Source organism: Musca autumnalis, unplaced genomic scaffold (assembly GCF_047663935.1).
Source record: "Musca autumnalis isolate F117 unplaced genomic scaffold, ASM4766393v1 scaffold_4, whole genome shotgun sequence".
NCBI lineage: Eukaryota > Metazoa > Arthropoda > Insecta > Diptera > Muscidae > Musca > Musca autumnalis.
In genome coordinates this window covers 62,180,690-62,195,043 of record NW_027411977.1, presented here as the reverse complement: position 1 = coordinate 62,195,043, position 14,354 = coordinate 62,180,690, and the positions used below count along the sequence as shown (strand labels likewise).

At 40.6% G+C, this 14,354-nt stretch overlaps 1 protein-coding gene across 13 annotated transcripts in view; it reads left to right on the top strand.

Moving 5' to 3' along the window:
* The window catches only part of axo (axotactin), a 508,380-nt gene that overhangs the window by 387,731 nt on the left and 106,295 nt on the right, over nucleotides 1-14,354 (top strand). For all 13 annotated transcript variants that reach the window (XM_073983728.1, XM_073983738.1, XM_073983733.1 and 10 more), the window contains one exon: nucleotides 5,050-5,250. In XM_073983728.1, the coding sequence (XP_073839829.1) occupies nucleotides 5,050-5,250 (201 nt within the window). The remainder of the gene's footprint in view (nucleotides 1-5,049; nucleotides 5,251-14,354) is intronic.

Here is a 14,354-nt window from a genome sequence, read left to right as displayed (position 1 = left end):
AAAAGTTCTCAACCTGTCGGTAGTCACCCACATTGTTCTCGAATTCTTGCAAATGGGCAGGGTGGTCTCGCTACTTAGGCCATGTAAGAATATAATCAGATGTGAGTCGTAAAGACCGATTTCGATTTTTTCGACCGTTGCTAAGACTATTGAAGTTTTACGCCTCCCCAGCATCAGAAATACCAATCCAGTTCCCGATCATCATCATGGTTTCTGTAAACAGCTCTGTAAGCCGTCTTCCCACATATTATTCGAGGACTAAACCAGAGCAAACCGTTCGATATACAACTGGCACGGTGCTCTTGAAACAATTTTAAATGGAAGGTGCTTACACCTGGGTTTTTGCGGATTCTGAAACTACAATGTTCATGGATGAGAAAAATCAAAAAACAAAAAATCGCCGGAGCGCTTTTTAAATAAATCGCGATTTAAGTTGACATTTTTAGGGGTTGTTTAGGTTTTCACGATTTTGCTTAGAAACCGCAAGTCCTATCAAAATGGGACTAAAAAAATTTTGTAGCTATGAAAATTCTCTACAAGAATGACCTTAATGGTATTATCGTTGGTTGTACCGTTTTTGAGATATAGAAGTTCAAATTGGGACAATGCATTGACTGTATCGCCCCCTTATAAAACAATGCCATGAAGGGTGCGCCTTAACTAACTTTTGATGAAAACCGCTTACACAGGGGAAGTTTTTGTGAATTCTGAAACAGCAATGTTCATAGATGAGAAAAATCCAAAAACAAGGAAAATTCGCTGTAGGGATTTTTAAATAAATCGCGGTCAAATTTCACATTTTTAGGTGTTTTTTAGGTTTTCACGATTTTGCTTGGAAACCGCAAGTCCAATCGAAATGGACCTAAGGAAAATGTTGTAGCTGTGAAAATTCTCTAGAGGATTGACCTTTATTAGTTGTTCCTAGCCTGTACCATTTTTACAATAAAGAAGCTCAGTTTACAATTTTGGGTTTTTTTTTTTTTTTTGTTAGGGCTTCGCGATTTTGCTTGAATACGGTAAGTCTTATCGATATGGGACCTGAGAAAATCTTAAAGCTGTGAAAATTCTCTACAAGACTGGCTTAAGTAACATGTCCTAAGTTGTACCATTTTTTGGATATATAAGTTTAAGGTGGGAATTTGCAGTCATGACATTGATTTATAAGGGGGCGATACAGAATTGAATTGAATTTGAATTGTCCCAATTTGAACTTCTATATCTCAAAAACGGTAAAACCGACGAGAATACCATAAAGGTCATTCTTGTAGAGAATTTTCATAGCTACAACATTTTTTTAGTCCCATTTTGATAGGACTTGCGGTTTCTAAGAAAAATCGTGAAAACCTAAACAACCCCTAAAAATGTCAACTTAAATCGCGATTTATTTAAAAAGCGCTCCGGCGAATTTTTTTTTGTTTTTTTGATTTTTCTCATCTATGGACATTGTAGTTTCAGAATCCGCAAAAACTTCCAAGGTGTAAGCACCTTCCATTTAAAATTGTTTCAAGAGCACCGTGCTGGATAATCTATTATACGTGTGGACACCAGTCGCAGCCCCGTATTGTGAAATAGGTACTCCCTGGGTGGGGTGATATTTTCGAAACTGTTTAAACTCTACCTCTCCTATATTCTAAGACCCCAAGACGGCATTTAGATCGTAAGATCAGGTACGTTCCCTGATGTCAGTTTTTAAAGGCTGAATTCCTATTTGACTAATCTTACCACCTTTTTCGAATATCCGCCACTAAATCGACGACCACTCAGTTGAATGTCACGGTCGATGGTAGCAGAATTCCTACCACTAACTATCCCAAGATTCTAGGGGCAAATTCGACAGAATGTTCACGCCGTCCTCGCTTTCCACAGCTAACTGGATCTTAAGAAGCAACTTGAGAGGCACCCTTTCCGTTTGGAAAGGGTCTTAAGAGGCACCCTTTCCGTTTGGAAAGGGTCTTAAGAGGCACCCTTTCCGTTTGGAAAGGGTCTTTAGAGGCACCCTTTCCGTTTGGAAAGGGTCTTAAGAAGCACCCTTACTTTGCACCGTTACCCTTTGGAAAGGGTCTTAAGAAGCACCCTTTCCCTTTGAAAAGGCTCTTAAGAAACACCCTTTCCTTTGAAAGGGTTTTAAGGAGCACCCTTTCCGTTTGGAAAGGGTCTTAAGAAGAGCCCTTTTCTTTGGAAAGGGTCTTAAAAAGAGCCCTTTCTCTGGAGAGGGTCTTAAGAGGCACCCTTTCCGTTTGGAAAGGGTCTTAAGAGGCAACCTTTCGTTTGGAAAGGGTCTGACGAAGCAACCTTTCGTTTGGAAAGGGTCTTAAGAAGCAACCTTTCGTTTTGAAAGGGTCATAAGATGCACCCTTTTCTTAGAAAAGGGGCATAAGATGCACCCTTTTCTTAGAAAAGGGGCATAAGATGCACCCTTTTCTTTGAAAAGGGGCATAAGAAGCACCCTTTCCCTTTGAAAAGGCTCTTAAGAAACACCGTTTCCTTTGAAAGGGCTTTAAGAAGCACCCTTTCCCTTTGGAAAGGGTCTTAAGAAGCACCCTTTTCCGTTTGGAAAGGGTCTTAAGAAGCACACTTTCCTTTTGAAAAGGGTCTTAAGGAGCACCATTTCCTTTGGAACGGGTCTTAAAAAGCAACCCTTCGTTTGGAAAGTGTCTTAAGAAGCACACTTTCCTTTGGAAAGGGTCTTGAAAAGCAACCCTTTGTTTGGAAAGGGTCTTAAGAAACACCCTTTTCTTTGGAAAGGGTTTTAAGAAGCATCCTTTCCTTTGAAAAGAAGCAATTTATCGTGCGATTAAGGTGCTCGGAGAACATCACTCATCCATCGCAGCTTTAGAGCGTCGGCTGCCACAACAAACCAGAGTAGTTTTGGCTCATCTACGCTCGGGATGTTATAGCCATCTAAATTCTTATATGGCACGGATTGATGACACCTTGTAAACCATCTATCCCCCATGCGGCACAACACACTGCAACTCGTCGAATGTCTATATCGGGCAACACGTTCGGGTACCTCCCACTCAAAAGTTCAAAAATTTCCCTTAAGTGCAGTTTAAGGGCTGTTTGAAGATCTTTTTGGAATATTTACTGAAGTTACAGCATTGTAATGTTTTTCCTTGGTAAAGGAATGACTCCCAAAAATAGATTCAAGATATATCGTGTCAATCCATTCCTTCTGTTACTTGCACCGCAAATGTTTAATAGTTTTGCGCTTTAATCAAGTCGGATCATGTTGAAATTCGAATAACGAGTAGTCATTGTGATCATGAACTACAAAATTATATTTTTTTAAAATATTTTGTTGTTATTCAAACAATTGAATTACAACAAAATATGGACTCAAGCTGAAATAAACACAAAGATGTAAAATTCTGCAGTCCAACAATAAAAAACGCCAACAACAATAATAGGCATCAGCACGGCCTTGTTGACCAGTGGTGATTGTGTGGGTTCGTATCGTCGGCTTTCCTTTTTCAAAAAGCATCTTGGTAAGCTCGTCTCTAACGAGAAATTAATTAAAAAATTAATAAAAAATGACCTTCGCCTAATAGGCAAAATTTTCAAATAAAAAATAAAAATCAGCTTGAGCCAGGCTGGGGTTCGAACCCACGTCCTTGAAAAACACATGGAAAAAAGTGTTGTCACGGCGTGTTAGTGTTCAGAACCAAACTCATAACTTTCAAAGGCTACGCTAAGCGTTTGTCATGAAAGCCATACAAAGATTTGAACAAAAAATTCAACTTTGTAAAAAAACAACTTGAATTTGAAAGAGGAAATAAGTTAGAGGATAGCGAAGCCGCCCCACAGTCGATGTGTCTGAGGAGCCTTCCTAAACCAAAGGCGAAACATGCATGTCACACAGTGGTGATTGTGTGGGTTCGTATCGTCGGCTTTCCTTTTTCAAAAAGCATCTTGGTCAGTAAGCTCGTCTCCAACGAGAAATTAATTATGAAATTCTTTAGTTCGACTCAAATTGTAGGGTAAACAGCTTTAGGGCCATACAGCAAATTTCTCATTTTATTTAATTTGCTAGATGGCTTTATTGACCTGTTTATCGATACAGAGTCGGCGAAAAAGGGAACTGATGAAGTTGTTTGGTGACAACTGAAACTATAGTATTCCCTACCCTTCGCCCGCAACTAATCAAGTTCATATCCACTTTAAAATATTTTGTTGTTATTCAAACAATTGAATTACAACAAAATATGGACTCAAGCTGAAATAAACACAAAGATTACATTTTTTTGCTAGAGAAGACCAATACTTCCTTCGATATGGGCCCCAAAATGCCGGGCTTCTCCATCGTAATTTTATCATCCATAATTCCCTCGATAATGGTCCGGAAATTCCAAAAAAAAAACCCTCCCAAGTGGTATACGAAGTTAAGTATCTAAAATATTGTCCCCAAAATACATATGTCCACCTTAACATCCTCACAAAATGCTATGTATGACCTCCTCGCACATAAATATATCCCTTCTATACAATATCATTTTACCCATTCGAATAACCAAAGCACGTTGGTTGCATATGTTACCAAACTAAACCGATATCCGGAGCGTATATAAAACTTAGACCATTGTGAAAATTGTTAGTCCAAACACCATTACAATCACGTTTCTGACCACATCAGCATAATGGTTGGCGGAAATAAGCATTGATACCCTCCGTCCATAATTTATACTTGAATGAATGCAAAGCGAACGGGTGGTGGTCGATCGGACGGTCGGTCTTGTCGTCACTAATATTCAAAGGATGTTCATTCAACGCACACAAACACACATTCACATCCTCCTCTAAATATTGGAGCGACGATAATTTCAATATGCCTCCTTTTGTCACATTCCATACCATTTCATTCGTAACTATTCGATTCGTTTCATTTCATTTCACTTCACATTCAAACGTGGATATTGTTTCAATGATTCGGCGATGGCGGCATAAATTGAATGGCGTTTTGTTAATTTTGTCGTTTTGTTGCATTTCTCTTGTTTGCATTTTTTTTTGTTACTTTTTTCATTGATTTTCTCCTCACATTTTTACTTACAGAGGTCCTATCACCACATCGTCCCCCAGCACCACCCACAGAATATTTCCAACTGAACATTGGCGGTTATGATCCGGTGAATTTGTTGCGCACCAATTTGGATGCACCCACATTACAGGGTTACATTGGGTGTGTACGTGGTTTGAAAATTGGTGCCTATCTGGTCGATTTAGCGGATATCAATGAGAGGAACATTGCACCAAGTAAGTATGACATTTTTAAAGGAGGGAAATTGAATTCATTACGAATGTACGAACATTCGTACATCCGTATGTACGGGATGTGTGTGCCAAGAATATTTATGGATGGAAATACTTAACGAGGAATACATTATTTTGATTTACGAGGATCTAAGGAAGAAGTAATGGGAAATATAAGATGGAAGTTAACGAAGCACAATTTCGTTTGAACAGGTCAACGAAATGTTGATCGATAAAGAAAAAAATCTGTGAGAGACGTGTCTAATCCCGCTCCAAATAATGCATAACATAACTGTGCATTACTAGTAGTCTGCAAAATAATGGGTTATTTCTTAAAATATCTACAAAGCAAAACCATTTAGTTTAGTAATGAGTAACGGTGGCACATGGTGTGTAGTAGAGTTCAACGATCACCTTCGGGTTAAATATTTTACCTGGGAACAAAATCTAATGATCGTGAGAGTGAAACAGTGTGCTATATGTTTAGCTACAGATCAAAAGTATTTACGTTCACTACCAGCAACGGACAACAGTGTGAAAGTGCGGTGAAGTTAAATTCAAATCAACCGTTCTATAATAAAAACAAAAGTTTCTCAGTTTATTTGTCGACTTTTAGTGACCATAGAACAACAACTTATTTGGTGTTACATGTCCCTTTGAAAATAATGGATTTATTAGCTCTCCATATACCCATTGTTTGGTAATTGTTGTTGGAGCAACGCATATATGTTCGTTCGTGTATTATTTCAGTTATCAGTAGTGGGATTCTGTAACTCATTTTTGGTGTTATCGATAATTGTCGGTAAAATTAAAATGCTTATAATTTCGATAATTAACGAAATTTGTCGGTGAGTTAACAATGAATAAAAAGTTGTCGTTAGCCTCTACCGACACAAGCATTGACGCCAACTTTTCTTTATGTTTTTAGTCATAAATTTGCGATTTAATTTTACCGATTTTTGTCGGTAACAGTAAAAATGAGTTACAGAATCACACTACAGGTTATGGTTCCTCTGTATTTAGACTCAAGAAATCTGCAGCCTGGACTGGTTGAGTCCATAAAGAATCTGGAGACAGGTGAGTTGGGTTAGCCGGGCCGTTAAACAAATGCAGTGTGTCGTGTGGTCCCAATCCCCATGCCGGTCATGTGTTGAGTATCGTGGCATCAATTCGGGTCTAATACGAATTGAGGCGGCTGCATCATCCGGATCTTAACTGGGCTAAAACCACTCGTGTTTCCCTTGGCAGCAGGCATTCTTCTGCTTCGATGGATAAGGGGTTGTCCCCAAGTACTGCATTCACACTGTATCTCTGTATTGCCTGCGCAACCATGTCAGTGTGAATGATATCCAAGCCTGTCTAATAGGCTCGTTGGTCTAGAGGTTCTCTTTTATAACTTTTGACCTCTCTCTCTAGATCATGAAGATCTCTTCTGACGTGCTTGGGTGAGGGAAAACTGTCCATTAAATCGTGACAGGGATACTCACTGCGATAACACGCAAGCAGATATTCCATCGACAACATCCTGTTGTGCTGACGCACCGGCAAAAGTAGAAGAAAGAAGATGCTCCCCTGGTGTCATGAGGAGGCACCTTGTTGCAGTCCTCAGAGCGGCATTCTGGTAGATTTGAATCTTCTTCCACTCCGTAGTGCTAAAATTTAGATACCACGATGGTGCCGCATTGTGGTAAGCTATGCCAGTCTATTGCGTTGTAAGAGGTCAGCAAGGTTTCTTTGTCAGCACTCCAAGTGCTACCGACCAGCTACTTGATGACCTTGTTGCTACTTCTGATCTTATCGCAAATAGTTTGGCTTGCTCGAACGATTTAAATACGCTATCAAACGTTACATCCAATATTTTGGGGTAGTTAGTATCCGAATCAGTACACCATCAACCAACATGTTCAGTAGAAGCCTCATTTCAGCTATCCAAGTGGTGGACAGTGTGGCAGTGGATTTAGCGGTGGATCACATATGTCATCGACGATATGATCCGGCGCCAAGATGGTACAATCATTCGCATACGTTACGATATCTATTCCATCTGGAGGGTGTGGAATTTCAGAGAGGTAGAGGTTAAACAGTGAACCTGTTCTGGTTCAATCTTCTACTGATATGTGTGGATAGTACTGAATTTTTCCGAAATCCGTGTCGATGTTGGGCAACTGGAAAACAGCTTCTCATCATGGGGAGGAGTAGCGCCTCTAGGATCTTTGCTACTGGTGACAGGAGTGAACTCGGCCTGTACGACTCACATCTGCTGGCATCCTTGTCAGGTTTCAGTGGGAGTGGGATCCCCTGTTAACTTTTCAGGCTTCTGCCACAATATGGGTGGCTATCGATAGATTAAGGACACTTGTTATCTAGTTGCTAAAGTATTACCATCGATATTCGGTGTGAGCCAAACGCTTTGGATAATTTCGCGTTTCGAGTGGGATCTGCAATATCGCCCATCATAAATTGTGGGGGTACCTCCTCAGCCGAGAGGGCTCTTCTTATACGGCGTAGCTCACTCCTCTTCCCGCTATCACTCTCGGTATGCTCTATGAGCTGCCCGTTGAAATAACACGCGCACTTCTTTGGGTCAGTTAATGTCACGCCGTTGAAAGTAACAGCCGTTTTGCCATCCCTATTTCCCCATAGTTAATCCTGCACCAATGTTGCATTGTTTCAGGTTGTATAGCCACTTTTTCCGCTTATCTTCGCCTACTAGCGTGTTAGCTTCAAGAGTAAGATCTCTAACACTTTTGCTGTGGGTTCGAACGACGAAGCTCACCACCCTCCTTTGCTAGTCTCATTCCCTCTGCTGGGAAATTTGGTCCTATTTCGGGTCTTCGACCAGCAGGTATGTAGCGAGTAGCTGCTGCAGTAATGATGTCCAGGAAAATTCTCTCAGATACCCGAGGATCTGTGGGAATGGGTAGCTCTCAGAAGCGGTGATTGGTAAAATCTCTGAATCCCATGGTTCAGGAAAGTACGGTGTTCAAAGGTTATGACATCTGGTGGCGTATTTACGCAGACGCAGAAAAATTACGGAATGCCAGGAAACGTCATTTATCAGACCTGGTGCCACAATCGTGATATCAAACAAGCTGTGGCAATCTTCTCTAATCCTCGCAGTTGCGTCTTCATTCACCGTGCAAAACGTGGAACTATCAGTTTGCTTGACCAGCGCTGTACCCCTCTGGTCATTACCTAGGACGGAGCTTTGGCATGCTCATGATGAACATTGAAGTCCCCTAGCACCAGACGGTCATTTCCCTCTAAAAGTGAACTAATATCGGTCATATAACACCGGGCACAGCTATTCAGCGGCGGTATGTACACAATAACTAGCTCTACCCCTGTTGTACCACACTTTACCGCTACTCCTATATATTCCATGTATGGACCACTAGAGTCAAGCTCAAGCGAGATAGGTCTTTACTGGACAGACTGGTGTATAAGGAAGACAAGTCCTCCTCCTTCGTTTCTTGTGCCAGCCTTCCACAAAACGTTGTAACCATCATAACTTTGTAAGCTACGGGTGGCGGTGAGCTTTGTTTCCTGGATCGCGGCGACCATGATGTTTTCCCAACTCATAATGTCTACAATTTCGCTGACCTTATTGCGGAGACCGTTGCAATTGAATTGCAGGAATGATGCATTTCCGGGCTGTTGAACAACAGCTTGTTGTGTAGATGCTGTGTCTATTGTTGTTGGGGAGACTGCATCTCGTATTCCGTCGACGACAAAGAGTCGGACGACGCAGCAAGCAGCAACATACCTGTGATCCCGGGTGCGACTAAAGCCAGAGCACGCTCCGAAATGCACACATCCCCTACACTGGCCTAGGGTTCATCTCTATCCCGGCACGGACCAAAAGAGCTCGGAGCAGGCATTCCGGGATAAATTGCCGCTCCCATTGTGAAAAAAACACGAACACAAACACATAATTGTTGAGGTGACGGCCACTGGTGGAAGATTCCTCTGAGCCAAAAATCCCGGGACTCCAAAGAAGTCAATCCCGGGATTGAGAAATCCCGAAAAATCCCGGGTTTTCGAGATTCGGGATTTCAGGATCGCCATACCTACTTGGGGGGTACCTTTATATGAGGACTTTATCGTAAAATGAAAAATTGGCCTGAGAATTCAAACCCTTTTGGAGTTTTGCTCTTCTGGCCAAATACCATTACCTCCATTTCGAAACACACCCCACACCTCATACCAAATCGGAACATAGACTTGGGAGGTACCGTTATAAGGGACTTTACCAAAATCTATACCTATATTGAAAATCTTTTGCAACAAGGTTTTCTACTCCTAAAGAAACTGAAATACAAATTTGCAGCCAAATCGTTTGGGAAATGTGGTCACGACACTCGAAAGAGATAAAATCATGAGATATCTTTATATGGGCGCTACTCCGAAACAGGGACCTACATTGAGTATTTTCGTCGAAAAGATGTACTACCCCCTGAGAAACGAAGATGCCAACTTACAGCATCATTAATTAGAAAATATGGCCATGACCCTCGAAATAGCTAAAATCAAGGGGTACCTATATATGAGTGCTATACCGAAACGTTGACCTACATCGATGATTATTAACTAAGAACTCAAAATACCAACATTTTGCAGTATTTGGCATCGCCTTACTCGCGAGCAAGCAAAGAGAGCTTTTCTCTCTTCTCCACTCAAACAATTGCACTCATTGAAAAAGCATACACTCACACAATGACAATAGCGTTTGCTCAATTTTTTGTTGTTGTGTGCCAATTGCTGATTTAGGAGGTTTTCAGAATTTTGGGAGTATAAACTTGCCGACAAAAATAAGGTAGGTGTCGATCTGCATCTCTTGGGTCATCTCCAGAATTTGCAGGAGGGTAAATATCTGATCAATGGTGGACTTGTCAGGACTAAAGCCGCATTGGTATTGTCCAATTATATCATTGGCCATAGGCTTTAGTCGTTCGCATAGGCAATAGGGAGAAGACTTATGCCCCTATAGTTAAACCATAATGTCTTATCTCTTTTATTGTGGATGGTACAGAGAATACTCAGTTTCCAACCGTCGGGTTCACGTTCTTCCTGCCAGATGGTGCTACCTAGCTGATGCATACACCATAACAGCATGTCGCTTACGATTTTGAACAGCTCGGCTGGTAAGCCATCGGCTCCAGCTGACTTATTATTCTTTAGCCGGTTTATTGCTGACTTTACCTCATCTTGGTATCTTTTCCGTCTTCGCTTATATTGGACACCAACAATTTGGAAAAATGTTCTTTCCATACCTGAGCACACTATCTTTATCAGTTACCAAATTACCTTTTTGGTCTCTACAGGAGGATATGCCTGTACCAAAGCCATCAGTTTGCTGTTTTACACTTTGGTAGAACTTTCGGACTTCATTTTGGCTCCTGTACACCAAGATTTTTTCACACTCCCGTCTTTCCATTTCTCTCTTTTTCCGGCGAAAAAGACGTTTCTCTTCTATCCTTTTCTCCCGATACCTATCTCGTGCGCTACGCTTTGCTACTGATTGTAGAGTAGCCCTATATGCCGCATTTTTCTCTTCGGAGCAGCACGACACTCCTGGTCATACCATGTATTCCTTGGTGGAGGTCTCTGGTATCCAAGTATGGATTTTGCGGCTGTTTGCATGAAGGGGGCAATATTTTGTCATTGTGCTGATATGTTATCGGGACGTGGAGTGCTTTGATTAAGCAAGAGTGGAATATGCTGTGGCTATCTGCTGTGATTGCAGCTTACCGATTTCCAACTTCCGTATTACGTCTGTTCGTACTTTATTTGCTACATTTAACCGGGTACTTTAAACAAGGTAGTGTTCCGAGTCTATGTTGGCTGCTCAGAACGATCATACATCCAACATGCTCGATGAATCTCTTCTATCTACCGCAACGAGATCAATTTAATTTTTTGTTTTTTTTTTTTTTTTTGGTCTGGTGAAACCCATGTGCCCTTAGAACATCGAGATTCTTAAATCTGAAGCTGCTAACCATATTTTTTGTCGCTGCAAAGTCTATCAGTCTCATACCATTGTCAGATTTTTCAAGGTGGATACTAAATTTCCCGACTATTGGGCCAAAGATATTCTCCTTTCCAATTTTGGCATTAAAATCGCCTAGAATAATTTTTATGTCATGGGCATGGCAACGGTCATATGTTTCTTCTAAGCGTTCGTAGAATATATTTTTGTTCTCTTCGTCCTTGTCTTCGGTTGGACATGAGCGCAGATAAAGCAAATGTTGCAGAATTTTGTTTTTATCCATGTTGTAGCAAGTCTTTCATTCACTGGGTGAAGTTGGAGACCAAATGATTTAACCTCCGACCACCTACAATTACGCAGCCAACCTCATGTCATGGCAGCCATAATACAGTGCGTTTCCTTCCCAATCCATCGCATTTCATGTATGGCGGTTATATCAGCCTTGTACTTTTCAGGTACATCTGACAGTGAGTAAACTGCATCTTCTCTATAAAGATAGCGAGCATTCCAGGTGCAGATTCGCAGATCATGGTTCTTAAAACGTTTGCGGGAGTTGTCAGCTTTAGAGGGATTTGTTTTTCTTTTCCGTTGCTTTATACCCTCAGCATTTATTCTAACGAGGGTATATAAAAAATGTGGCTCATCAAAATAATGGTTTTAAACCCCAAGTATGTTTGGACGAAATCCGTTTCAGACAATTTGGAGTCGCCTTAGCCATGTCCTTCTGACTGTCTGGCTGGCTGGTTAAATCAAGTTCTAATATGGACCTCATCGGTCCACACCTTTGGATAACTCCCTTACAAAAGCTTAAATCTTTTCGCTAAAATGGTGCGCACGATAACGCTCAAAGGCAGTAACCGATTTGGTCCATACTTTGGACATCGTAATATTTCTACGAGACATAGATCAGGTTAGAAAATGGACTATACACGTTAACTCCTTTGGATACCTCCCACACCAAATTTCGGAAAAGTGTAGTTTAGGACCACCTGTTGAATTGTTTTGATTTTCCTTGCAACAGGTTGCACTCAAGGCTCCTATTATAATGGTACAAGTTTTTTCAGTGGCAAGTTCGTACTGTTAGGAAAATGGCCCGAAAACTGTAGAAAGTCCTACGTCCAGCACGTGTAGTGACTAATGCGCAAGACAACTCCCGGAACCGATTACTGCGTTGGTCCACACTTTGCATATCGTAATATTTCTTCGAATATTATATGCAATTCGAAGATGGTGCTCGTAGCTTTACGCCTTCCTGTACCTCCCCAACAAAAATTCGAAAATATTCGCTAAAATGGTAATGGCAATATCTCATAAACGGAGCAATCGATTTGGTGCAAACTTTGCATCTCAAAATATTTTGTCCATACTTAGATTATGTTCAAAAGTAGACCCTATCGGTACATTCCTTAGGGTACCACCCACACAATTGAGCAACATTTTTGTTTAAGTGCGGTTAAGGGTCTGTGTGAGAATCCTTTGTAAATTTTTACCGAAGGTACTCCTAGTAGACCTGTTTACAGCGATATAATGTTTTTCGTGGGCAACACCATGTTTCCTGATATAATGGTCCTATCGAGAGGAATGACTATCAAAATAAGACACACACACACACGAGACATAGATAAGGTTAGAATATGGACTATATACGTCAACTCCTTGGGATACCTGCCACACCAAATTTCGAAAAAGCGCAGTTTAGGACCACATCTCGAATTGTTCTGATTTTCCTTGCAACAGGTTGCACTCAAGGCTCCTATTATAATGGTACATGTTTTTTCAGTGGCAAGTCCATACTTTTTGAGAAAATGGCCGGAAAACCCTACGTGTAGTGACTAATGCGCAAGACAGCTCCCGAACCGATTACTGCGTTCGTCCACACTTTGCATATCGTAATATTTTTTCGAATATTAGATGAAATTCGAAGATGGTGCTTATAGGTCCACTCCTTCCGGTAAATCTCCCACAAAAGTTGGAAAATATTCGCTAAAATGTTAATGGCAATATCTCATAAACGGAGCAATCGATTTGGTCCAAACTTTGGATCTGGAAATATTTTGTCCAAACTTAGATTATGTTTAAAAGTGGGCCCTATCGGTCCATTCCTTAGGGTACCACCCACACAATTGAGCAACATTTTTGTTTAAGTGCGGTTAAGGGTCTGTGTGAGAATCCTTTGTAAATTTTTACCGAAGGTACTCCTAGTAGACCTGTTTACAGCGATATAATGTTTTTCGTGGGCAAGACCATGTTTCCTGAAATAATGGTCCTATCGAGAGGAATGACTCTCAAAATAAGACACACACAAAAATGAACTATGTCAGTCCAGTCCTTTAGGTACCTCCCCCGCAAAACAGGGAGGTCAGTGTCCACCTGAGTTGAGAGAGGAGACCAAGATAAGTCCTGGGCTTTGCCATGTTATGCCGGTTAGGTACGTTGCTTGGCATCTTTCATGCCCTACGTCACATAACTAGCCATGCGGACTAATTTCAAAGCAAATTGTTTTGAAAGGTATTAAATTAACCCGCAACTTAAAAACTGATTTATCCTAATACTACACTAACTATCAAAAGGAAACATTCAATTTTATGTGAACTCAAAACTTGTAATTTTTCATCAATCAATCAATCTCCACATGCCATGTGTATTAAATAGCCCAAAATTTCAAAATTTAATCAAATTTCTTCACATTCATCACAAAATAAAATTAATATTGAAATTTCTTTAAAATTGCTCCAAGTTTTGTAAGTTCATTATTTTGCTTATTTTGACATTTTGTAACTTTATTATGCCTTGACATATTTCCAAAAGCTTATTTTACATACTTACTTGCATACCACACACACACACGGAGGGCATACCCTGCTGTGTGTTAAGATGTTGAATAAATTTATTGTGTTTCTTTGTAATTTCCTTTATGACTGACTTTCTGCTACCACTTTTCATAACTTGTGGCCAAGAAAGGAAATTCAAAACCCTAACCTCAAAACATGTAATAAACTTATAAATCGTATGTATGTATGTGTATAAATCGAAATTATCTATCCTTACCAAAATATATGTGCGTATGGGCATATTACATGTGTTAAGGTATATGTGTGTGTGTTTATGTGTTGACTCT